Below are 27,812 nucleotides of genomic sequence, written 5' to 3'. Positions count from 1 at the left end.
CAAACGAACACAAAAGATGTCTCACAAAGGTTAAAGAAAGACTTCACAAATATTTTTAAAAATTTTAAAGATTTCAGAGATTTCAAAAATTGTACAGAAATATTAAAAGGTTTAAAAAAAACATTTGATAGAAATTTAAATATTTCAAAACGATTTTCAAATACTCTAAGAGATTTTAACGAATTCACAAAGACATCCAAAGATTTCAAGGATTACAGTCTTTACAAAGATTGTAAAATATTCCTAAAAGTTTCACAAAGACGACTTATATTAAACTCTATTGTTAAAAAGTAATTTTTTTGCTTGAAGGTTCATCATTTTAATTGAAAATTTATCTGTTCGTTTAAAAATTAATCTATTTTGTTGAAAATTCTTTTTTTCTTTGACTGAAAATGAATTTTTTTACTGAAAATTTAACTATTCCAGTTGAAAATTTAACTGTTTTGTGAAAATTTAAATCAATTTTTTGTTGAAAAATTATTTTTTTAATCGAAAATTAGTCTTTTTTGTTAGAAATTAATCTTCTTAGTTGAGAATTCATATTTTTATTTGAAAATTAAATTATTTTGGTTGAAGATTTATCATATTTGTTGATAAGTCATTGCCTTGTTTGAAAATTAATTGTTATTTTTAAATTGAAAATCACTTTGTTTTTTTAACTGAAAATGTAATTATTCCAATTGAACATTGCGTCATTTTATTTAAAATTAATTTCTTAGGTAGAACATTAATTTTTTTAAATGAAAATTTAACAAATCAAGTTTTGGATTACAATTTATATTTTTTAGTTGAAAATTCATGTATTTTGTTAAAAATTAGCTTGTAGGACGGGATTAATTCCTGATTTAAATTATTAGTTAATAATTAATTATTTTTTGGCTAAAAATTCAACTATTCCAATTAAAGATTCATCTTTTTTTATTTGAAAATTTATTTTATTTTTTGGTATTCATTATAGTTTAAAATTCATCACTCTGATTTAAAAATTCTTTGTTTGTTATTTTGTGGAATATTAATTTTTTAACTGAAAATTTAATTATTCTTTTTGTGTTTGAAAATTGATCTTTTTTGTTTGTTATAAATTTGACTATTTGTTTAAAAATTCATGCATTTTGTTTTAAAAAAATGGTCTTTTTTCTTATAAAATTAATTTTTTTGAAGCTTTAAATATTTTTTGTTAAAAATGCATCTATCTTATTGAAATTTTTTTTTTATTATTATTAGCGAGATAGAGAAAAGTATTAACAGACTATGTTTTAGGTCTTAAAATAAAGAACAAAATTTAAATATCTACATTAGTTTAAGAATACAGAATTTAACCAAAAATCGACACCTTTTTGATATTAATCTTCGTCATAAGATTTAAAAGTTAAAAAATACTCATAACTTTGTCGAAACTGAACTTCCGCCTTTTTTCACCTATTTAAAAAAAATAAAATTACCCTTAAATTTCAGGTCCGAAACGTGATGTAAATAATGACTAAAAGTTGAATTTCTCAAGTTTTTATTTGCTGATTTAAATTTTTTCCTTTTTTTTTGGGTCTAATACTGTTTTTTTTTGTCAGATATCAGTGGATGTTTAGTGCAACTGCCTACAATCACGCGTATTCAGACACTGGTCTCTTTTGTATTCACGCTTCTTCTCCAGAAGTTCGGGTAGCAGAAATGACAGCGGTAATTGTTCACGAATTAGTCGGAATGGCTGGTTCAACGACAACGACCGAATTGGAGGTAAGAGAATTTTATTCACCGAGAATTTAATTAAAAATCGGGGAATTTTCTTCTGAACGCAGTAAAATTCAGGTTTTCATTATTTAATTAATTTTTGTCAATTTAGAAAACTGATTTATACTTTATTTACAATCGCGGGGATTGATTATTTATTTTTTTAGTTATATATTTTTATTTTTATGGATCTTAAATTTTTCAGATTATATCTGTTTACTCTAATTAAATTATAATTTATCCAAACAGATTTTATTACTATAAGGAATTTTTGTAAATAATTATCATTTTTATTTTAGGACAGGAAGTTTCCGTAAATAAATATAATTTCACTTGGAACAGGGAATTTTTGACATAGAACGAGAAATTTTTAAAGGAATTTAAACTAAGATTTAGAAGAAAGGAGTTTAAAAAATCCCGTTTCCAAGTCAGTTTTTGTCACAATTCAAAAGTTCCCTCTTCCAAATTAAAAAAAAAAAAGAATGCATTTCAAGTTGCTTTTAGAGTAGAAGTAATATTTCAAAGAGGAAATATTTTATATTGTTCGTTGCGAATTTTTTTGTTTGAAGATTCAACATTTTAATTGAAAATTCATCTTTTTTCGAAAATGTAGCTGCTTTCTTGAAAATCATTTTTTTTTTAACTAAAAATTTGGATGAAAATTCTACTAAATGGTTGAAAATTAATATTTTTTATTTAAAAATTAAAAAAACTATTTGCTTGAAAATTGATATACTCTGTGGAAAATTTGTATTCTTTTGTAGAAAATTAATCTCTATGATTTTGCAAAAAAAAATCTTTTCTAGTTCAAAATTGAACAATATTACTGAAAATTTGTCTTTTCTCATTGAAAATTCAACCATTTCGTTAAAAACTCGCATATTTTGTAAAAAAAGTTTTTTTGTGCAGAAAATGATTTTTTAAAAGTTAATCTCCACGTTTAAACATTTTTCTTTTCGTCAAAAATTCAAGTATTCCAGCTAAATATTTATCATTTTAGTTGAAAATTCATCTTTTAGGTTGGAAATAAAATTACTTGGTTAAAAATTAAACTCTTTTGTTTAAAAATTATTATTTTTTGGTTGTATTCCAGTTGAATATTCCATAATTTTAGTTTTAAAAATCCGACCTTTAGTTGAGCATTCATTTTTTGACTCAAAATTTAATGATATAATTTTTGGTTGAACATTGATTTTTTTAAAGTCAAAACTAAATTATTTTAGATTTGGTAGACAATTTATCTCTTTGTGGTAAAAATGAATTTATTTTCTGAAAATTTAACTTATCCAGTTAAATTTTATTTAAAGTTCAACTATTTCAGTTGAAAATTCATCATTTTAGTATAAAATTAATCAGTTTAGTTGAAAATTGATCTTTTTTAGTTCAACATTCAATTATTTGATTGAATATTATTCTTCTTTAATTGAAAATTCAATTATTTCGTTAAAAAAGCATGTGTTTTCTTAAAAAAAGTATTCCAATTAAATATTTATTTATTTTTTAATTCAACTATTTCAGTTGAAGATGTTATAAATGTTATAAGATGAGATTCTGGCATTTAAATATTATTATTCAGAGACAATGAAAAAATTTTTAGGGAAAAATTAGGGAATTTTGAAAATAAAGTTTTGCGGTTACCCTGATATAATATGCTTTTTACTAATTGATTTGTCTTGTATCTTTTTTGTTTGAAAATTTAATTACATTTTTCAAATTCGTCCTTTTAGTTTAAAAATGTCTTAGTGGAGATTTGATCTTTTTTGGATAAAAACGCAAATGTTTGGTTGAATCACTTTGTTAAAATATCATATTTTTGCTGAAGATTTATTATTTTAGTAAGAAATTCCTTGTTTTTGAAAATTAATTTCTCAACTATTATTTAACAAATCTAGTTGATGATTCATCATTTTAGTTCAAATTCATCTTGTTGATTATAAGTTAAACCATCTTATTGAAATTTGATATTTTTAATTTAAAATTTAACCAGTTGAGTAAAAGTTGAACTACTTTATTAAAAAAAAAATTTTGTTTAAAGCATCATCTCTTTGATTGAAAATTGAACTATTTTGGTGCTAATTGTTTTATTTTTTGTTTAAAATTATTTTTCTTGAGCTGTAAATGTAATTTCTGAGTTTGAAATTTAAACTAGCTCAAATTTATCAGTTCAGATTTTAGTTGAAAATTACTCTATTCGGTTAAAAATTCAATTATTTTGTTGAGAATTGAATGCTTTTTTTAGAAAATCCAACTGTTTGGCTCAAAATTGAACTATTTGGTTGACACTTTTTTTGTCAATTTTTTTTGCTTCAAAGTTCAACTGTTTAATTGTAAATGTAATTTTTTGGTTGAAAATGGAACTATTTTGTTTCAAGTTACAGTATTTTGTTGAAAATTCGTCTCTTTTCCTTTAAAATTCACCTCTTTGGTTATAAATGCAACTGTTTCGTTAAATTTTTTTTTTTAATTCAACTGCTTAATTAAAATTTCGACTGTTTGGATCAAATTTCATCTTTTTAAATCCAAACTTCAAGTAATTTGTTTAAAAAAGAATTATTTTGTTGTAAATTCACCTTTTCACGTTGAAAATTCAACGTTTTTGTTAAAAATTAAACTATATTTTGTTAAAAATTAAATTATTTTCGTGAAAATTGGACGATTTTAATAAAAATTCATATTTTTTCGGTCGAAATATGAAATATTTTGATAAAAATTCGTTTTTTTTTTGTTTTTTGAAATCTCAACAATTACATTTTTGTTTCATTAGAAATTCGATCATTTTGTCGATAATTAGAGTTCTTAAAAATTTGCTTCTTCTGTTTCAAAGTGCAACTGTTCGTTGCAAGTAAAATTTTTTGGTTAGAAATTAATATTCTGGTTAAAAATTCGACTATTTAGATGAAAAATTAATCTTTTTGGGCATCAACTTTAAGTATTGGCTTAAAAATTCAACTGTTTTGTTTGAAAATTCGTTTTTTGTTGCTGACCATTTGGTTGAAAATTCAACTATTTCTTATAAAACGACGTTTAAAGTTCCACTATTTTGTCGTAAATGCAACTGTTTGGTTAACAATACATGTTTTTTTTTAATTTAAATATTTTTGTGTAATTTTGGCCATTTCACTATTTGTCATCTTTTTTGGTCAAAAATTTAAATATTTTTGTTGAAAATTCATTTTTTTTTTAAATTTAAAATATCACTTTTTTCGTTGAGATTTCATTTTTTTTTTAAAGATTCAACGATCTTTGAAAAAATTCGACTTTTTGGCTTGTAAATTTAACAATTTGATTTAAAATGCATCCGTTTTTGAGTAAAGAAATATCTTTTTTATTAGAAATTGAATCATTTCTTTAAAAATCCAAATTATTTTTTGGGCAAAAAATTCCAAGTTTTTTTGTTTGTTCTTTTATGGTAGAAAAGTCATCTTTGTGGTTTGAAATGAATCAATAAATTTGAAAAATCTCAATTTTAATCTGAAATTTTATTATTTTACTCCGTTTATGGAAGATTCTATCCTGAAATTGTTGCAATATTAAAATTCTGGTCTTTAAATATTAATTTTCAAGAAAATGAAAAGTTGTTCACGAAAAATTCAGCGAATTTTGGGTATGAAGTTTTTCGGTCACCTTGAACAAATTATAATTTTGTTTTCAGAGGGCGAAGAAACAACTCCAATCGTTACTCTTGATGAATTTGGAACAAAGGCCAGTCGTCTTTGAAGATATTGGCAGGCAGGTTCTCGCCACTGGATTCAGGCATCGACCGGAATATTTCATCCAGGCGATTAGTTAGTATATTTCTCTAAACATAATTATATTTGAAAAATACATAAATTTTATTAATATATTTAAATTTAAATTATATATACATTTATTTGTTTAAATCTTGTTTGCAATTTAAATTTTTATATACCTAGAAAAACCTGGAAATTTTAGGGATTTCTTTTTTTCAATCCAGAGAATTTTTTCAAGATTGTGCTTTTTTAAAAATTGCAATGTAAAATTATATAATAATAATAATTCTTTGTTTGTAAAACTAGCTTTATATTACTGTATTTTATTTTTCGTAAAAAATTAATTGTTTTAAGTTTAAAATTCAAGAATGTGGTTGAAAATTCAACTCATATTTAAAAGTCTTCTTTTTGGATAAATTCAACAGTTTTTTTTATTAAAAATTGAAATCTTTCTTTGATTGAAATATCAACTAATACATTTTTCGTTCAAAGTGCATCTATTTTGAAATGAAAATTTAATTACAGATCTGGAAGGTAAACTATTTTGTTAAAAGTTAATTTTTTTGTTCAAGATTAATTATTTTAATTGAAAATGCATCATATTTTTAAAAATAAAAATTTAACTATTTCAGTTAAAACTTGAACAATTTTTTTACTGCATATTTAACTATTCAATTTTTGGTTGACAATTAATCTTTTTTAGTTGAAAGTTCATGTATTTGATCGAAAATTCGGCTTTTTTAGTTAGAAATTAATCTTCTGGGTTGAAAATGAAAGTACTTTTTTGAAAGTTCAACTCTTTTGTTAAAAATTGATATTTTTTAGTTGGAAATTCAACTATTCGGTTGACAAATCATGTATTTTGTCGAAAAATTAAATCTTTTTTCGGTAGACATTAATCTTTATGGTTCAAAATTCAACTGTTGGAAACTCATCAAGTTTGTATAAAAATTGATATTTTTTTGTTAAAAATTCGACTATTTGGTTCGATATTAGTCTTTTTTTATTTGAAAATCTAACTATTTCTTTTAAAATTCATTTCAGTCATTCAGTTGAAAAATTATTTTTTTTTGTTTTGGTATAAATGATTCTTTTTTAGTTGAAAATTCTACTGTTTTAGTTAAGGATTTATCATTTTAGTTGAATTATGGACTTATTCGTTCAACATTCAACGATTTAAGTTCAAGATTCATAATTTTAGTTGAAAATTAATCTTCTGTAGTTTTAAATTCAACTATTTTGTTAAAAATCGATCTTTTTTATTTCAAAATTCCACTGTTTGACTGAGAGTTCATGTACTTTGTTAAAATGTTAAAAATGAATGAATTTTGGTAGACATGAATCTTTTTGGATGAAAAAATAAATATATTACAGTTAAAGATTCATACTTTTATTTGAAATTTCGTCTTTTCGGTTTAAAATTTAACTTATTCATTAAAAAATTCATCATTTTGTTCAAAAGTTGATTTTTTTTTAGTTCAAATTCCAAATTTTTGGTTGGAATATTGTATTTTATAGTTGCAATATCGAGTATTTGATTAAAAATTTATCTTTTTTTAGTTCAAAATTAAATTATTTGTTTAAAAATTAATGTATTTTATTGAAAAATGATATCCTTTTTTGTAGAAATTAATCTTTTTCTTTAGAAATTAATCTTTCTGGTTGAAAGTTTAACTATTGCAGTTAAAGATTTCTAACTTTATTTAAAATTTCGTCTTTTTGGTTTAAGATTGAACCATTTCAGTAGCAAATTCATATAAAATATTTCGTTCAAATTTTTATCTTATTAGTTTAAAATTAAATTATTTGGTTGAGAAATCGTGTGTTTTATTGAAATATTGTATCCTTTTTTGTTGAAAATTCATTTTTTGTTCGAAAATTCAACTATTCCAGTTAAAGATTAATTATTTTAGTTCAAATTTTGTCTTTTTGGTTTTAAATTGAACTATTTCCGTTGGAAAAGCATCAGTTTGTTTAAAAATTGATCTTTTTGAGTTCAAAATTCAAATATATGTTTGAAAATTCAACAATTTCAGGTAAAATTTCGTTTTTTTTGTTTCTTTGATAATTGATATTTTTTAGTTCAAAATTTAAATATTTGGTTGAAAGTTTGTCTTTTTTAGTTGAAATATTTACTATTTGGTTAAAAAATTATATTTTTTAGTTCAAAGTTAATCTGCGTGGTTGAAAACTCAACTATTCGAGTTAAAAACGCATAATTTTTATTGAAATTTCGCCTTTTCGTTTAAAAATTCACTATTACGCTTGAAAATTCATCAGTTTGTTTGAAAATTGTTCTTTTTTAATAAAAGATTCAAATATTTGGTTAAAAATTTGCCTGTTTTAGTTAAAATATAAACGATTTGATTAAAATTTGATCTTTTTTAGTTTAAAATTAAGCGAATTGGTTGAGAATTTATGCATTTTGTTGAAATATATCCGTTTTGGTAGAAATTAATCTTTTTGGTTAAAAATTCAAGTATTCCAGTTAAGGTTTATAATTTTAGTTGAAAATTTATATTTTCGGTTAAAAATGAAACTGCATGGTTAAAGTTAAGCTCTTGCGTTTCAAATTGATCTTTTTTATTTAAAATTCCTCTATTGCAATTTAAAATTGGTTGTTTTTTTTTGTGGAAAATTATTTTTTTATTTAAGATTGTGACCTATTCCATTTTTGGTTAAAAATTTTTTTTAGTTGAAAATTCAACATTTTGGTTGGTAATTCAAGTATTTCGTTGAAAAATCGCCTTTTTGGTCGAAAATTAATCTTTTATGTTAAAAATTGAACTTTTTTTTTAATTTTATATTTTTCAGTTAAAAATTCAATTCTTTTGTTGCATACTCATATGTTTTGTCAAGAAACTGTTTTTTTTTTGCATCGTAGAAAATTAATCTTTATTTTTGAAAATTAAACTATTTGGTTAAAAATGTATCTTGTTGAAAATTTAATATAATAGCCACATTCATTTTATTCGAATATGCACTGAATTTTATGTATCAGAAGACAAAATAAAAATTTGTTTGAATCATTATTCAAATTCATGAACTTGAGAGACAAATTCAACAAATGATGAATTATGTTTTTTTTTAGTATTATTCAATTACTTAATTAATCAGTGATGTTTATTTATATAAGAATATGTCGCAATATAATTTGTCGAAGCTTTCTAAATTAAAAATATAAATTTTAATCCCTAGAAAATGAAAAAAAAACATTATTTATAATAAACTCCCGAATTTTCAGCGCATTTTTTTAGGATTTAAGTAGAAGAAAAATCTGCCCACGTTCGAATTCAACAGTTTTTAAATAATTAGTTGAATTTTTATGTTTTTCAATTTTGCTATTATTTAGCTTACAGTGCGTAATTCAAAATTGTTTACTTTTCAAATTTTACATTTATAATTTTTATTTTTAAGTTTACATTTTTAATTTAAAGGATTTCTAAATGCTTTCTTAAAGACTTGAACAACCAAACAATAAAAGCCTTTGATGTTGAAAATTTTGGATAAAAAACATTTTTATTTAAGAATTAAATAAAAAATTTTTATTTATCTGTATTTTAAGTAAAAAAAGTGAACAAAAACGATTTGACAAAACGAATTTAAATCAGGTCAAAATTTAAAAATTTTTAGATTTCAACGTTAAAACTGAAAAGGTTGCAATTTGAAAGTCTTAGTCATTAAAGAAATTTGAGCGTGTGACTGAAAGTTTATTATTTCCAACTTAAAAATAACTTTATAATAATATATTCATAATTAAAGGATTTTATTAAATTAAAAATATTGTTTCAGTCTAAAATATTCTATTTTTAACCCATTAACTTTTGAATTTTTAATTTAAAAAAAGATTAATTATTTAATATTTAGCAATATTTGAATTTTTATTTAAGACAAGTAAATTAAAACCAAAAATTTAAAAGTAAAGAATCTTGAACTGAATTGTTTCACATAGAAAACCTGGAATCGTTAAAGTTTCGAAGAGCCTTTAAACTTTGAATGTTACAATTTTAATCGTTCTATTTGGAAAATGCTTAATTTGTAAGTGAAATTCTTAAATTTTGGTGTATAATTTACAAATGAACATTTGTAGAAAAAATTTGAGTAATTGTAAGAGATATTTAGGAGTTTCAAAAAGATAAAAAATTATCATGCAAATTTTAAAAAGTCTTCTTAAAATCTTCTAGAATCTTTTTTGAGAATTTTGTTTAAATCTTTTAAAAACTTTTTAAATATTCTCTTTAAATAATTTTACAAAATTAAAAATAATTTTTAATTTCCCTATGAATCTTAAAAAAATGTTTGTATTCTTTTGAAGCCTTTTACAATTCTTGAAAAGAATATAATTTTTTTGTTTAAAATCTGCGAAAATCTAAATTTTGTTTTATATTAGGCTATCTTTTAAAGTTTTACATTAAGTTTAAATCTTTTTAAAAAGTCTACATATCTTTTAAAATTACTAAAATTTCGTCTACAAATAATAAATGTTCAATTGTTCTTTATACATCCAAATTGTAGAAGAAATTCAATTAATTTTGACAGATATTTAGAAGTTCTGAAATAATTTCCAAAAGAATTTCAAATTTAAAACAACTTCTAGATTTTGAAATAAAATTTTGAAGCCTTCCAAGGATGTTTAAATTATTTAAAAAGAAAATTATAATTCTAAAAGATATTTAAAAGTTGTGATAAACATTTAATAATATTTTTAAATTTGAAAAAGTTTGAAAAAACATGTCGATGTTTCAAGATCTTGAAATTCAACTTTTAATTTGAACAGGGAATTTTCAATTTTTTAGAAATTAATTGTTGGAGCTGAAATTTATCCAGAATAATAATAATTTTGACTTGGAAACCGGGAATTTTCAAATTTTAACAAATTCCGAGCTAGTACTGGTAATTTTTGAAAACGAACAAAATTCTGAATTAGAAAAGGATATTTTTCCAAAGAATTTTACTTCTGAGTTGAAGCAGGGAATTTTCTAATTTTAACTAATTCTGAGTTAGAACTGGAATTTATCCAAAAGAATTATAATTTTGCTTGAAACAGGAAATATTAAAATTTAAATAAATTCCGAGCTGGAACAGGGAATTTTTTAATAGAATAAATTCTAATTCTAAGTTGAAACGGGATATTTTCGAAAAAAAATTTAAATGATGAATTTCAACGGGGGATTTTACAGAAAAATTCTAATTCTGGAAATGGAGCATTTTCGAAAAGAATTAAAATTGCGGATTTGAAGTCTTTCACAATTCTTAAAAAGAATCTTTTTTTTTAAATCTGCGAAAATTTACATTTTGTTTTATATTAGGCTATCATTTCAAGTTCTACATCAAGTTTGAATCTTTTGAAAACTTCTACATATCTCTTAAAATTACTCAAATTTCGCCAATTAATTTTGGCAGATATTTAGAAGTTTTGAGAAAATTTTCAAAATAATTTTAAATTAAAAATAAATTTTGAAACATCTTCTATATTTCTCAAGATTTTTAAATAAAATTTTGAAGCTTTCCAAGGATGTTTAAACTATTTGATGTTTCTAGCTTCAAATTCCTTAAAATTATATAATTTTGATCATTTTAAAGTTCATTGATTGATTTTTTAATTTAGAATTTTGGAAATGATAACGCAGATTTATTTTTTTTATATTGAAAAATGTTAGTACCTTTAATTTTATACGCGTAAATTATTGTGCATTTGAATACAACATTTTTAAATTGAAAACTTTTAAATTTCAATTTTAAAAGTTCAAAATTGAACAGTTCGACTTTGAGTGCTTTTATTTGCAGCTCAGTTTTTATTACCTCAAATGGAAAATTTTTTGCTCTAGTGTTCCATTTGTTTATTTTGATTGACTGTGAAAAATGTTTGCGAACCGGTAAAGGACCGGGAATTTATTTCGTCGATTAAAACGGCGACCCTGAACGAGATATTAAATATTTATAATTTAAAATAAATTCGTTTAAATTTTACAGAAAATATAACAAAGGACGATATTGTGAGGGTGGCTTTACGATTACGTAAATCACCACCAAGTGTAGCAGCTCGAGGATTAGTTAGCGGAGTTCCAGCTCTTCAAGATATTCAAGCTGGTTTGCTGGACGCAAAAGGTGCGATACCCGGGTCACGGAGTCGACTTTCCCTCAACATTTAATTTCAGTAGCAAAGTTTGTTATCTGTTTTCTTCATTTTTTTTTGTTCCGTTATTCCCCGATGACTAAAGACTTTTTAAAATAGGATTTAAAAATGTTTCCAAAGCTCTCCTCTTTCGCAAAAAAAAAAAAAAGAAAGTAAATTATAAAGAATTTGGAAAATAATTCTAAAGACTACAAATAGGAGTATTTTTTCATAACGGTCGCCAAAACTTGAAATGTTTTATTTCTGGGTGACAATTTTTGCCATAAAATTTATAATTGAGCTAGAAATTGAAATTTTAGTCAGGATTGTTAGAAAAAAAAGACAAATTTGTTTTGATGATTTTGTATTGTGATTCCTGTAGCATCCAAACGTTCGGAGGGATGGATATTTGGCTCAAAATAAAAATCGCGTTTTATCGCCCGATGAGCTGTCGACATAATTGCTTCGTATTCTTCTTTGAAAGTAAATTTATGTACATATTTAACAAAATAAACTTTGTTTTATTCAGATCGCCTTTTCCCTCCAAACCGTATACTTTATTTTACACTAACTTTTATTGTATCTAAAAAAAAAAAAAATAGGTGGAGCGAAATTCTCGAAAATTGCAATTTCCAAGGAGGAATTTTAATTCTGAACATTTATTTCTAAAGGAGAATTTTGTTCTAAACTTCTTTCATACATTTTTATTTTTTATTCGACATTATTTTTTACTTGAAAATTCAAATGATTTCGTAAACATTTTAAAGAGAATGTAGAAGATTTTAAAGAAAATGTTTTTAATTTTGCAAAATAAAAAAATTTTATAAAAAATTAGGTAAGTTAAAGAAAGATGTATTTTGGCGTTTTAAATCTTACGAAAATAATTTAAAACTGGGAAAGATTTCACAAAGTTATAAAATATATTAAATATAAAATAATATAAAATATTCGAATGAATTCCTAAAATTTCTAAAAGCAGTATAAAAGATTCTAAAGCAAAATTTAAAAAAACTTTAAGCAAGTTTAAGAGATATGTAGAAGTTTTAAAAACATGTAGAATTAATTAAAAACTACGTTTTATTCTATGAAGAAAAAAAATAGGTGGAACGAAATTCTCGAAAGTTTAAATTTCCAAATGAGCAATTTTAGTTCTAAAAAATTATTTCGAAAAGAGAAAATTTAAATTGTAAATTATTCTTCAATAATAAAGTCAGTAATTATTCTTAAATTTTTATCTTTTTATTAAATTATTTTTCTCTTCAAACTGTGATTTAACTATAAATTTTTTTCTTTCTTGACTGAAAAATATTTGGTGCTTGAAAATTCAAATGATTTCCTGAAATTTCGAAAAATAATATAGAAGATTTTCAAGCAGAATGTTTGAAAAAATTCAAATAAATTTAAGAGATATTTAGAAGCTTTAAAAAAAAGATAAGAAAAAAATGTAACACTTGAAGATTTCAAAATTTTAAACAGAATTAGAATTTTTGAAAATATCGAATAAAAAATACGAAACCTTTTAGGAATTTTCAAAGGTTTTAGGAAAATAAACAACTTTCCATTAAATTGTTACCATTTTTAATTAGTTTTTTCTGAAAATTTAATTTTAAGAGAAAATTTAAAAAGATTTTGAATGTTTTCCTAAAACTTCGAAAAAGAATATTGAAGATTTTTAAGCAAGTTTTAAATTTTGCAAGATTTAAAAGAAAATTGAAAAAGAATTTAAAAGAATTTCGAAAAAGAAAATACAAGATTTTAAAGCCAAGTTTTAGAGAAAAAATGTAAGTAAGTTTAAGAGGTATTTAGAAGTTTTAAAAAGATATGAGAATAATTTAAAACTTGAAAATATTTCAACAAAATTAAAACAAAATGTAAATTTTTGAAGATTTTGAATGAAAAATTTGAAATTTATTAAGAATTTTGAAAGGTTTCAAGAAAATAAACAATTTTTCTTAAAATTCAAAAAAGCATGTAAAAGATTTTAAAGCAAAATTTTACAAAATATTTAGAAGTTTTAAAAAGATATAAAAATAATTTAAAACTTGAAAATATTTCAAACAATTTAAAACAGAATGAAAATTTTTGAAGATTTCGAATAAAAAAAGAAAGTTTTTAGGAAAAAAACAAGTTTTCGTAAAATTTCCGGGAAATTTTGTAATGATTTTTTTTCTGAAAAATTTATTTTAAGAAAGAGTTGAAACATTTTAAAACGTTTAAAATGATTTCGTGAAGTGGCGAAAAAGAATGTAAAAGATTTTAACGCAAAATTTTTTTCTTAAAATTCCAGGGAAATTTTTTAAATGATCTTACGTTTTGAAAAATTAACTTTTAAAGAAAATTTTTTTAAATTTCAAGATTTCTAAAAATCTGGAAGGGATTCTAAAAGATTATGGAGAATTTTTGTCTGTTTAAAAAAACTATAAATTTTAGAAATTAAAAAAAAAAGGAATCTTTCTTAGTTAAAAATGCAACTAGTTTGCTGATGATTAACTTTTTTGTTGAAATTTTAATTATATCATTATTGAATAAATTCTTGATTTATTAATATATATTCAAATTTAATGAAATTAAAATTTAATAAAATAATACTTATAATTAATCCTAAAATTAATGGATGAATATTTTTTAAGCTTGAAGATATTAATAATTATATTCTTAAACATATAATAAAAATTAATAAATCTTAAAAATATTATTTAATATAAATATTTTCATTAGTTAAAAATTTCAAGAAATAGTTTATTTTACTCCCTTTATTAGAATATTTATATCATAATAATAATTATATATGTAAACACATTTTATTTAAATGTTCAATTTGAATATATTTTAATTATTAAGCAAAATATATTTAAAGTAAAATTAATTTTTTGAAATGTATTTTTTATTTTTAAAAATATACTTTTTGAACTTTTCTCAGGAATCTTGTAAATTTATATTTAAATAACCTCCAAATCAAACGAATTAAAAAAAAACATTCGAAATATTTATTTTCATTAAAAATTGTTTTTCTCTGCTAGTTTCAAATAGTTATTTGTTGAAGTTCGCGCGAAAAACTTTATATCCGGTTCACTTTGAAATGAACCGGACGTAGATGGCGCTATATGTCTTGTTTTTGTTTTTGAACTTTGATTCTTGGACATGTTTTAAACATCGAAATTGACAAAAATGTAGAGTTTGAGATCTAAATTTAAAGTTTCATTTTTAAAGAAAATTAACTTTACTTTTGAAAAGTAATAATTGTAAAACTAGCAAAAACAATAAAACATAATTGTTATTTTCATCATTTGGCAGAAAATCATGTGTGCTTTTACGATTTTCGTTCTCTGCACAGAAGAAAAGCGACTGTAATTAACCTGTGGAAAGTGTTATAAACAAAAACCATCAAAAGGACAGAATGTTGGTGAGAATGTCACAAATGCCGTTCAATTCAACAATAAAAAACAGGTATTTATGACATTTTAGACCAAATTTCGTTTGGTTTTGACAGCTAACCTCAAAAATGGTGTTTTTGCTTTTTTAAGTTTAATAATAAGTTACTCTTTGAAAGTAGGTGAATTTCTTATAAATTTATTAGAAATTAATAAGCGTATATTACATTTTTTCTAAATTTAAAGACTTTAAAGACAATTTTCAAGTTTAGAGTTTTTGAGGTTAACTTAAAAAAAAACGGATTGGCTAACATGAAGCGACTTCGTAAAACTTTTGTAAAACGATACCTACATGAAGCGGAAAAATGTATGAAGTACAACGGTGGCTAAAAAATGAGATAATATCATAATAATTGATATTAAATTTAATTTTGATGTTGAAAATTCAACAATTTTGTTTTTGTTCATCCTTTTTGGTTGAAAATTCGTCTTTTTGCATTGAGAATTCGTCTTTTTGGTTGAAAATTCAACTGTTTATTAGAAAATTCATCATCTTTATTCTTTGATTACTCAAAAATCTTTCTTGATAAAAAATCTAAAAATTTTATTGAAAATTCCATTTACTTAAAAATAAACTTCTTTGTCGTGAATTTATATTTTCTGGTTAAAAATTCAACTGTTTTTGTAGGAAATTCATCTCTTTGGATAGAATTGTGGAGTTTCGGATGAGGATTCAGCTGTTTTTATTAAAAATTAGATAAAAATAATATTTAATTAATTTATTATATTAATTAATATTATATTTAATTTTTCATGCTGAAAATTCAACAATTTTATTTGAGTCATTTGAAAATTCAACTATTTTATTGAAAAATTATTTTTTTGATAGAAATTCAACTGTTTTTTGATTAAAAATTATATAAAAATAATACTATATTATTGATTAATTTTTCATAATATTAAATTAAATTTTGATGTGGTAAAATCAACTATTTTCTTTAGCAATTTTTCGTGAATTTTTAGGTTGAGAATTAACTTTTTGTTGACTGAAAAATCTCTTTCGATTGAAAATTTAACCATTTTATTTAAAGTTCATCTCTTTGGTTACAAATTTAATATTTTTTTGTGAAAATGCAACTGTTTGTTCGAAACTTAATCTCTTTTGGTTAAGGATTCAACTTTTTAAAATAAAAATTAAATAGAAATAATATTATGTAAATAATTATATTTATTAATAACAGGGTGGCCGCTGGACCGGGAAATGACAGTGAATTTTTTTACCGGGAATTTTACAAATTTGTAGATAAAAAATCTGTCCACGTTCGATTTCAACAGTGTTTAAATAATTAGTTGTACTTTTATGTTTTTCAATTGTGCTATTATTCAGCTTACAATGTCTAATTAAAATTTTTTTATTTTAAATACTTTTCATTCAAAATTTTTATTTTTAACCTCACATTTTTTATTTAAAGAATTTTAAAATGCTTTCTTCAAGTCTTGAACAAATAAAAGATAAAAGTCTTTGATGTTGAAAATTTTGGATAAAAATTTTTTATGTAATAAATAAATTTCGTTTAATTTATATGTACTTTAAGTAATAAAAAGTGAACAAAAACGATTTGACAAACAGATTTCAATTAGTTCAAAATTTAAGAATTTTCAGATTTTAACGTTGAAACTTAAACGGTTTCAAATTAAAAGTCTTAGTCATTAAACAAATTTGAACGTGTGACTGAAAGTTTATTTACTATTTTCAACTTAAAAATAACTTCATAATAATATATTATTACTTGAAGGATTTTATTTTTAATTTATTATTTATTATTATTTATTATTAAATTGTTTCAGTCGAATATATTCCATTTTTAACCCATTCAATTTGAAATTTTTAATTAAAGAAAAAGATTAATTATTGATTATTTAGCAATATTTGAATTTTTATTTAAGACAAGTAAATTGAGACAAAAAATTTAAAAGTAAATAATCTTTGACTCAATTGTTTCACATAGAAAACCTGGAATCGTTAAAGTTTCGATGAGCCTTTAAACTTTGAATGTTACAATTTTAATTGTTCTATTTGAAAAATGCTTAATTTGTAAGTGAAATTTTTAAATTTTGGTGTATAATTTACAAATGAACATTTGTAGAAAAAATTTGTGTAATTTTAAAAGATATTTAGGAGTTTTAAAAAGATTGAAATTTATCATGCAAATTTTAGAAAGTTTTCTTAAAATCTTCTAGCATATTTTTTGAAAATTTCGTTTAAATATTTGGAAAACTTTTTAAATATTCTCATAAAATAATTTTTCAAAATGAAAAATTGTTTTTAATTTTTCTAGGAATCTTAAGAAAATGTTTTTATTCTTTTGAAGCCTTTTACAATTCTTGAAAAGAATCTAATTTTTTTGTTTAAAATCTGCGAAAATCTAAATTTTGTTTTATATTAGGCTATCATTTCAAGTTTTACTTTAAGTTTGAAACTTTTCAAAACTTGTACATATCTCTTAAAATTACTCAAATTTCGCCTACAAATAATAAATGTTCAATTGTTATTTATACATCCAAATTGTAAAGAAATTTTCTAAAATTTGTAGGATTTTCTGAAAATTGTAGAAAAAATTCAATTCAATTTGATAGATATTTAGAAGTTCTAAAAAAATTTCCAAAATAATTTTGAGTTTTAAAACCAATTTAAAACAACTTCTAGATTTTTCAAGATTTTGAAATAAAATTTTGAAGCATTCCATGGATGTTTAAACTATTATAAAAGAAAATAAATGAATTTGTAATTTAAAAAATGTGCAGTTAAAAAATTGTCAATTTTTCAATATTTAATGTTTCTAGCTTCAAATTCCTTCAAATTATATAATTTTGAACATTTTAAAGTTCATTGATAATATTTTGATGTTGATGGTGACATTGGCCTCAGGACCACAATCAACATTCAAATATTAATATTATATTTATTAATATTGAATTTACTTTCAATGTTGAAAATTCAACAATTTTGTTAGAAAGTCATGCATTTTGGTTGAAAATTCGTCTTTGTTGTTTCAAAATTCAACTATTTATTAAAAAAATAAACCTTTTTGCTAAGAATTAATATTTTCAGGTTGAAAATTCAACTGTTTTGTAGAAAATTCAAAAATTTTTATTCTTTGTTGACTCAAAAATCTATCTTGAATAAAAATGTAACCATTTTACTAAAAATTTATCTCTTTGGATATCATTTTTTTTGTTTTGTTAAAAAATGAAACTGTTTCGGTTAAGGATTCAACTTTTTTTTGTCAAAAGTTAGATAACAATAATATTATATCAATTAATTATATTTTATTATATTTTTTTTATGTTGGAAATTCAACAATTTGTTTCAAAAGTCACACTTTTGTTTGAAAATTAACTTTTTTGTTAAGAATTCATATTTTCAGGCCTAAAATTCAACTGTTTTGGAGAAAATTCGACAATTTTTATTCTTTGTTGATTTAAAAATATTTCTTGATTAAAAATGAAACAATTTTATTGAAAATTCATCTCTTTGGATAGAAATGTAATCTTTTTTTGGTGAAAAATGCTACTGTTTCGTGGAAATTTAATTTTTTTAGGTTGAGGATTCAACTGTTTTTTATTTAAATTTAGAATCTTTTTTATTTAAATTTAGAATCTTTTTTATGAAAATTTAATTTAATTTAAATCAAACTATTTGGTTGTATATTCGTTTTGTTCTTTGGATGAAAATTAATTTTTAATTGAATATTAAACTATTTCATTTTTGATGGAAAATTTAAATTTTTTCCTTGACAATCCATGTATTTTGTTACAAAATCATCCTTTTCGTTTGAAATGTCTTTTTTTATTGAAAATTCAATTCTTTTGTTGAAAATTCGTCTTTTTTTAGTTAAAAATTTAATTATTATAGTTTTAGTGAAAAGAATTTAACTTCATTAGAAATTTGATGTGCGGAAAAATTAAAATTCGAATTTTTGTACTTTTTTCCTTAGACTTTTTTTTTTTTAAATATCCCAACTCCTCATGCATAATATCCACATTTTATGGCATTTAATTCTACTTTAATAGTTATTTTAATGATTCCAAAAATTTAAACCAGTTTTTATACTTTAAGATTTAAAATTTATCGGCTTCATATTTTTAAACTTACAGGTTTAAAAAGGCTTTCGAAGTTTTTAAGTTTTCTTAAAATTGTTAACAGTTGACTCAAAAACATGTCATTTTTAGCAAAATAGAATTGCAGAAAATACTTAAAAATTCTTTGACCAGTTTAAGCATCTAAATTTTCCAAAGGTAAAAAAATATTCAAACCTATACAATGACAAAGCAGAAGCAGATACTATGCTTCAATTTGAAATTTGAAATTTTCTAATTTATAAAGGTTCCTTGAATATATTCTTTACGTTTACAATTAATTTTTTATTAATTATTAAGGTTTTCAATTGGAAAGCTTGTAGTTCTGAACTATTTATGTAGATTCTGAAAACGAAAGTCTCACGCTCAAATCTTAAACTACAATTTTGAATGTTATGAATTTGTAGTTAGTTAAGTATTTAAAGGATTTCCTTGTTTAAATTATATAATTTTAAATTGTTTTTATGAAAAACAAATAATTTTTTATTTGGTTAAAATGAAGTTATTTCAATTTTAACTTTTCCCATAGTTTACAAGTATTTAGCTATAAAAGATTTAAATTTAAGATGGTACTATTTAGAATATTTTGAAATTAAAGTTACATGCTAAAATTCTAAATCTAAATGTATACAATTTTGAATTATTTAAATTAAAGCCAAATGATTTTGAATTAAAAAAAATGAAATTATTCAAATTCTAACCTTTTCTATTTTACAGTTATTTAACTATGAAGGATTTTAATTCAAAATTGTGTAATTTAATCAATTTAGATTTTAAATACGTTTAAATTATACATTTTCAAGAGCGTGCCTCTTTTTTAAAATTGTAATATAAAATTTAATATCTATGATTCTTCATTTGTGGAAGTAAGTATATATTACTGTGTTTGAAATTCATTTTTAACTGAAAATTTAACTGTTTTATTTTTGTTTGTAAGTTGTTAATTTTCAGTTGAAAATTCAAGTATCTGATTGGAAATTTGTTCCTTTTGCTTGAAAATATAACTCACGTTGAAAAGTCGTTTTTTTAGGTCAAATTGAACCGTTATTTTTTTAGAATTATTATTTATTTTGATAAAAATAAAATTGCTTGGTTAAAAGTTAAACTCTTGTTAAAAATTAATTTTTTACTTAAGATGCATAATTTTAATTGAAAATTTATCTCTGAGGTTAAAAAGTGAGCTATTTTGTTGAAAATTCGTTTCAGCTTTTTCCCAAGATTAATTTTTGTACTAAAAATTTAACTTATCCAGTGACAAATATTTTGTTAAAAAAAAATGTTTACTTATTTTAATTATTTATTAACTACAAATTAAAAATGAAGTGCTAATAATTAATTTAATTTAATATAATAATTTAAAAAATTATATTTTTAATTATTTGAATATTCCATCATTTTAATTAGAAATTAATCTCTTTGGTTGAAGACTCATTTTTTATGAAAAATTTACTTATTCAGTTTATGGTTGAAATATATTTTTTTTAGTTGAAAATTCATTCTTTTGATTTAATATTTAATCACTCCAGTCAGAGATTTATTATTTTATTTGAAAATCCATCACCTTGTTTGAAAATGTAACTTTTTTTGAAAATTAGTTTTTGTTAAACGGAAAATTTCACTAATACAATTTAATATTCCATCATTTTAGTTCAAATTCATCTATTTGATTGAACATTAATTTTTTCAATGAATTTGGGTAAAAATTAATTTTTTTACTGAAAATTCAACTACTCCATTTTTGGTTGAAGATTGATCTTTTTTAGTAGAAAATTAAAATATTTCGTTAAGAACACATGTATTATTTTTAAAGGCATCTTTTCTGGTAGAAAATTAATTTTCTTTTTTAAAAATTAATAGTTTTGGTTTAAAATTAAACTATTTCAGTTGAAGATTCACTTTTCTTAACTTTATCCATTTGGATAAAAATTTAACTATTCTATTTTTGGTTAAAGATTGATCTTTTTTAGTTTAAAATTCAATTATTTGGTTTAAATTTGATCTTTTTAATTAAAAATTCAACTACTTCTCTGGAAACTCATATAATTGATTACAAATTGTATTTTTCGGTTGAAAATTCAAGTATTTCATAATTTTAGTTGAAAATTCATGAATTTAATTAATGTTTTTGTGGAAAATTTATTTATTTTTTTCTAATGAAAATTTATCTATTCGATTTTTGGTTGAAAACTGATTTTTTTTAGTTCAAAATTCTACCAATGGTTTGAAAACTGATATTTTTTAGTTCAAAATTCAACAATTTGGTACTGAATTGATCTATTTTGTTGAAAAATCGTCTTTTTAGTAGAAAATTAATTTTTTTGTTTAAAAATTAATATTTTTGGTTGAAATTTGAATTATTCCAGTTGATATTTATCATTTTATCAGTTGAAAATGTATCTCTCTGGATAAAAGCTTAGTTGAAAATTAAACTCTTTTGATAAAATTTCATCTTTTTGGTTTAAAATTAAACTATTTCAGTTGAAGATTCACTTTTTTTAACTTTATCCATTTGGATGAAAATTTAACTACTCTATTTTTGGTTAAAGATTGATCTTTTTCAGTTTAAAATTCAACTATTTGGTTTAAATTTGATCTTTTTTAATTAAAATTTCAACTATTTCTCTGGAAACTCATATAATTGATTACAAATTGTATTTTTCGGTTGAAAATCAATCTTTTTGGTTAAAAATTCAAGTATTCCATAATTTTAGTTGAAAATTCATGAATTTAATTAATGTTTTTGTGGAAAATTTATTAATTTTTTTCTAATGAAAATTTATCTATTCGATTTTTGGTTGAAAACTGATTTTTTTTAGTTCAAAATTCTACCAATGGTTTGAAAACTGATATTTTTCAGTTCAAAATTCAACAATTTTATTGTGACTTAATCTATTTTGTCGAAAAATCATATTTTCGGTTGAAAATTCAGGTATTTTAGCTAATATTCATAATTTTAGTTGAAAATTCATCTTTTTGGTTGAAAATAAAACTGTTTGTGTAAAGGTTAAGCTCGTTTGTTAAAAATCTATCTTTTTGGTTTAAAATTCATCTAGTCAGTTGAATATCAACAATTTAACTTGAAAATTCATCATTTTAATTAAAAATTAATTTTTTTTATCAAATTATTGTTTTTAACTGACAATTTAAATATTCTATTTTTCGTTGAAATTTGATATTTTTTAGTTCAAAATACAACTATTTGATTGAAAACTGATATTTTGTAGTTTATAATTCAACTATTTGATTGTGAATTCATGTATTTTGTTAAAAAGTCGTCTTTTCGGTAGTAAAATTAATCTTTTTGGTTGCAAATTCAACTATTTGGTTAAAAGTTAATTCTTTTTGATCGAAAAGTGTACTATTATAGTTTTTGGTTATGATTTAAATCTTTTAGCTAAAAATTCTACCGTTTGGTTGAAAATTTAATTATTTGGTTAAATCATGATATAGTTACAAAGTTTTGTTATAATTTAGTAAATTTTATCAATTTTAATTTAGTTAATTAGTAAAAAAAGTTTAGTGCTACCCTAAAAAATTCCAGAAATCTCTAAATAAGAGTATACTATTTAGAGGCGTTTTTCTTTTTCCTGTTCTTTTATAGTATTTTTGTGTGATTCGTTAAAAAAGAAAAGAAAATGATTTCAGCTGCATACAATCGAGAAATCAACATGTTTGGCGAAAATGTGGATTTTCGTCTCAATCAAAAGCGCCTGATGTCCCTTTGAAACCTACGATTTCACCTTTTCCTCCATTGAAAGAACCTTTGCAAAATTTACCTACCCCCATTTATTCAAGTGCCAAAGTAGAAAATCGGGAACCAAAAATTTCTGTTTTATCGAATGGATTGAAAGTAGTCTCCCAAGATTATTTTGGACAATTTGCCACAATTGGTGGTAAGTATTTTTACCAGAATACTAAAAAAAAAAAATAATAAAAATAAAGAATGTATGTGAGTTTCTTATAATTAAGTTTTCTAATTCAAAAATTATGAGTGAATTTTAATAAATTAATTTCTAAAAACGAGAACGCAAATTTTTATAAATAAAATTTGGGCATTCTTATTTAAAAATTTAAGACTATAAAAATTCTTCTAGTTGCGATTGATTCTGGTCCTCGATACGAAGTCGCTTATCCAAGTGGCATTTCTCACTTTCTCGAAAAACTAGCGTTCAATGTAAGGATACATTTTATTACAATTGCCAAAAAGACTTTTTTTTTCTTAGATCTTTCATTAAAACATAATTTTTCCTTGAAATGCGGATTTTTTTCGTACATATTAAAAATAATGTACTATTTAATAAAAAATCTTAAATTTACAGTCAACTAAAAACTTTCAAAATAACGATCACATAATGCTCTCATTGGAAAAATATGGAGGAATTTGTCTTTGCGATGCTTCCAGGGATACATTTATTTATTATGCCTCTGCTGAGCGTCAGGCTTTAAATACAATGACGAAGGTTTTGGGAGACATCGTTTTAAGACCTTTGCTCACAGAAGAGGAGGTGCAAAAATTATTAATAAAATATTCCGCTTAAAAAATAGCTAGGATTTTAAAATGGAACTAAATTGTTTTTTTTTATTTATTTATTTTTTCAGTTAAATCTAGCTCGACAATCTATTAAATTCGAAATCGATTCCTTGTCAACAAGTCCTGATCAAGAAAGACTTCTTTTAGATATGATCCACGCAGTAAGTCCTTATTTAAATTTAAATAATACGACAGGGTGGCCACAGGCCAGAGAAAACCTGAAAATTCGGGGAAAGATCAGGGAATTAAAAAAAAAATGTGTTATAAATTTGAGTATTTGGTTGTAAATGCAACTGTTTTTTTTTACAAATTTATATTTTTGGGCTGAAAAGTCAATTGAAATCTTTTTGGATGAAAATTCAACTCTTTTTTTAAAGTTTTTCATTTGATTTTAAAATTCAGCTGCTCTAGTCGAAATGACATATTTCTTGGATAAAAATTTCATTGTTTAGTTGAAAATTCAACGATTTTGTTGAAAAGTCATACTTTAGGTTGAAAATTTAATTATTTCGGATATAATTTCCTTTTTATTTAAATTTAATATTTTGGTGTTGAAAAGAGAACTGAAATCTTTTTTGCATTGAAATGGAACTATTTTTTTGTTATTTTTCAATAAAAATTCTCCTTTTTTAGCAAAAACTTTATCTTTCTTGGATAACAATGCAAATGTTTGGTTGAAAATTCTACTATTTTGTTGAAAATTTAATTTTTTGTTTATTTATATTTTAGTTTTAAAAAGAAAGCTAAAACTTTTTCTGCGTAAAAATTCAACTATAGTACAACAAAATTATTGAAAATTCATGTGTTTAAAAAAAAATTTAGCTTTTTTGAATAAAAATTAAAATGTTTGGTTGAAAATTAAACTATTTTGTTAAAAAATTATAATTTTTTGTTTAAAATTTCGACTGTTTTGTTAAAAATTAAACTATTGCGTAGAAAATTTAGTTTTTGTTTTTAAATTAATATTTTGGTGTTAAAAAGTGAACTGAAATGTTTTCTGAATGAAAGATCAACTTTTTAAAAAAAATTGTCGTTTTTTATTAAAAATTCATCTGTTGGAATAGAGAATTCAGTTATTTTTGGATTAAAAATTCAATTTTTTTTCGTAGAAGCTTATTTTTTGTTAAAAAATTCATATTTTGATCTTGAAAAGTTAGTTGGTAGGAAATTCGACAATTTTGTTCAAAAGTCGTCCGGAGTGGTTAAAAATTTGTCTACTTGGATTGAAAATTCAGTTTTTTTCGAGATTTTAAATTTCGGAAATTTAATAAATTCTAAATATTTTAGGGTATTTAAAAATATTCCAATTATTTCTCAATTAATTTTTGGAAATTTTAAAGAGATTTAAAATGTTTTTAAATATTTAAAAATATTGTTAAGGATCTTATATATTCTAGGATATTTTAAAATATTCTGAGGCATTTCAAATTTATTTCAATAATTTAATGGGATTTTAAAGGATTTTAAAAATGTTGAAGTATTTTGAAGGATTTCTAGGTTTAAAAAAATATATTTCAATAATTGTAAGGTATTTCAAAGCATTTTAAACATTTAAGGGTTGTGTTTAAATATTTTAAAGAATTTTCAAAAGCTTTAAAGAATTTCTAGGGATTTTAAAGGATGTTAAATATTTTATGGTATTCAAAAATCTTCTAAGAAATTTTCAACTAATTTCAGTAATTTTATAGGATTTAATTTTAGTAATTTAATGGTATTTCAAAGGATTAAAAATATGTTTCCGTACTTAAAAAGTTTCCAGAGTATTTCAAGAGTTTAAAAATTCTTCAAGAAATTTTTCAAAGGCTTCAATGATTTTAAAGCATTTTAAAAGCTCTCAAGGTATTTAAATTTTTCCAGAATTTCAGTAAATATTGAATTTTATGTGATTTCAGGGCATTTTAGAATATTTTAATAAATTTCGAATACAGGATTGAAAAGAATTAATGGTTTTCGTAGGATTTTAAAGACTACAAATTATGTCAAGGTATTTCCGAAGATCTTACAGAATTTTTAAAAACAAATTAGTCACTAGCAGTCCTAAGAATAATTAAATAATTAAAAATGGAAGAATTTAAAATATTGTTATTCCATTTATAAAAGACTATATACTGAAAGTGTTACAGGATCAAAATGGTTGTCCTTAAATATTAGAGATCAGGAGAAATAAAAAATCAATCAGAAAGAAGTCAGGGAATTTTGAAAATTAAGTTTTGCTGTCACCCTGTTATTACTTTTCTACTCAGTTTTAATCATGTCCATTATTTTTTCTTTTGGAATATCTTTAGTAAATTATGATAAATTTTACTTTAGGCTGCTTACAGAGACAACACCCTAGGTTTCCCTCAAATTTGTCCAGCTGAAAACCTAGAAAAAATTAATAGACAAATTTTGTTTACGTATCTAAAAAGTCATTACACTCCAAGTAGGATGGTTGTTGCCGGCATCGGCGTTGAACATGAACGTCTCGTCGAAGCAGTTCAAAAGTAACTAAACAATTTTTTATTTGATAAATTACAGACATTATTTATTCAAATATGTTTTGACAAAATATTTAATTTTCTCTCTATTATTAACCTGAATAATTACAGATATTTCGTGGACGAGAAGCCAATTTGGGAGGAAGAGAGAAGTCTCATTTTATCAAAAGGGTCGGAAAATGTAGTTGATAATTCGGTTGCGCAATATACGGATGGATTCATTCTGGTATGCTTGCACCTAATTTTAACTTAATTATTTTATTTTATTAATTGAATTAAGTAAACCAATTAAATTAACTAAATTTATTAAATTACTTTCATAATTTAATTAATCTAATTAATTTCTTTAATTTAGTCTAAAAAATACGTTATTAATTTTTTGCTGTTTAATAGGAGAATAATAGGTGAATGAAATCTATTAAATACAATTCATTTTAATACCATAATATATATGTATTCAATATCAGAAACTTTAAATGTCTAACATTTTAGGATTTATTACTAAAGAGATGATTTTTCATTTCAAAAATTAAATTTTTTACTAAAAAGATGACTTTTCCGCAAAATAAATGTACTTTTAATCAAACAGTTAAATTTTCAAGCCAAAAAGACCTTTTTTCCAAGACAGTTAAATTTTCATCCAAAAAATGACTTTTTTCTAGAAGTTTTTAAGAAAATAATTGAACTTCCAACCAAAAAATTCTATTTTTAACCCAAAAAAGATGCATTCTACCTTTCAATTAAGAAGAATTAACCTTTAATAATAACAAATTAATTTTCAACCAAAAAATTTGTACCAAAAGATGAATTTTTAATCGAAAATGACGGTTTTTCTAACCAAAAAGATTCTTTTTTTAACAAAATAGTTATATTTTTTATCACAAAATAATAAGAATGTTCCCTGATAGTAGAATTTTAAATAAAATTGAAACAAAATTTTTAGAATAAAAATGTTATCCAACTTTGATTTCAACCGTTTTTAAAATAATTTGTTAAATTGCGATTTTTATCAATTATTATATCATTTAGTTTAGAATGCTTAATTCGAAAATCTTTCATTTAACTAATTTTCCATTTTAAATTTTTAATTTTTTGAAGCATATATTTTAGTTTAAAGAATTTTAAAATGCCCAAGTTCGATTTTAACAGTTTTTTAAATAATTAAAGTGCAGTTTTGAGGATTTAAACAATTAAAAATTAAAAGCATTTGAAGTTGAAATTTTTGTATAAAAAACAGTTTTATTTTATCAACTGTAAATATAAATAAATGAATTATTTTAAAAATGGATCTTTACTCTAATTATAGAAATCTAAACAATAATTGATGTGACCAAAAAATTGTAGATACGTTCAAAATTTGAGAATTTCCAGATTATAACTGTTTCAATCCGAAAGTTTTGATAAGAATTGAAATTAATATATCATTTATTCCGATAATTTTATTTTTAAACAAAAATTTTCATGATTTATCAATAACATATTTTCAATAAAGAGTTTCAGGTATTCCTTTATATTATTGTTTTATATTAAATTTAATAAATAAATTTATTGAATTATAATTTCTATTAATTTTTCAGCTATTAAAAAATGTAAACGTGTGTTTTACTATTTTTAACTTAAAAGTATTATTATTATTATTATTATTATTACACCATTAAGCCATTTCCCTTTCGGGGTAGGCGTGACTCACTCGGCAGGGGAAAGGAGTAGTGTGTGGATGGG

The 27,812-nt window shown here is 22.2% G+C and overlaps 2 protein-coding genes across 2 annotated transcripts in view; both read left to right on the top strand.

Annotated features, from left to right (window-relative positions):
* LOC117180190 (mitochondrial-processing peptidase subunit alpha-like) overlaps positions 1–12,085 on the top strand; it is a 40,983-nt gene extending 28,898 nt beyond the window's left edge. The window contains exons 9-11 of the mRNA XM_033372560.1: positions 1,566–1,731; positions 5,378–5,510; positions 11,430–12,085. Coding sequence (XP_033228451.1) covers positions 1,566–1,731; positions 5,378–5,510; positions 11,430–11,608 — 478 coding nt within the window. The 3' untranslated portion in view covers positions 11,609–12,085. The remainder of the gene's footprint in view (positions 1–1,565; positions 1,732–5,377; positions 5,511–11,429) is intronic.
* A 2,636-nt stretch (positions 12,086–14,721) lies between these two features.
* Positions 14,722–27,812, top strand: part of LOC117179699 (mitochondrial-processing peptidase subunit alpha-like) — a 38,960-nt gene continuing 25,869 nt past the window's right edge. Inside the window, exons 1-7 of the mRNA XM_033371725.1 lie at positions 14,722–15,018; positions 22,728–22,975; positions 23,177–23,256; positions 23,402–23,587; positions 23,682–23,774; positions 25,924–26,096; positions 26,202–26,316. Of these exons, the coding sequence (XP_033227616.1) occupies positions 14,969–15,018; positions 22,728–22,975; positions 23,177–23,256; positions 23,402–23,587; positions 23,682–23,774; positions 25,924–26,096; positions 26,202–26,316 (945 nt within the window). The 5' untranslated portion in view covers positions 14,722–14,968. The remainder of the gene's footprint in view (positions 15,019–22,727; positions 22,976–23,176; positions 23,257–23,401; positions 23,588–23,681; positions 23,775–25,923; positions 26,097–26,201; positions 26,317–27,812) is intronic.

This window comes from Belonocnema kinseyi, chromosome 9 (genome assembly GCF_010883055.1).
Source record: "Belonocnema kinseyi isolate 2016_QV_RU_SX_M_011 chromosome 9, B_treatae_v1, whole genome shotgun sequence".
Classification (NCBI taxonomy): domain Eukaryota; kingdom Metazoa; phylum Arthropoda; class Insecta; order Hymenoptera; family Cynipidae; genus Belonocnema; species Belonocnema kinseyi.
The sequence above is the reverse complement of the archived record's forward strand: the minus strand, read 5'-3'. Positions and strand labels throughout refer to the sequence as shown.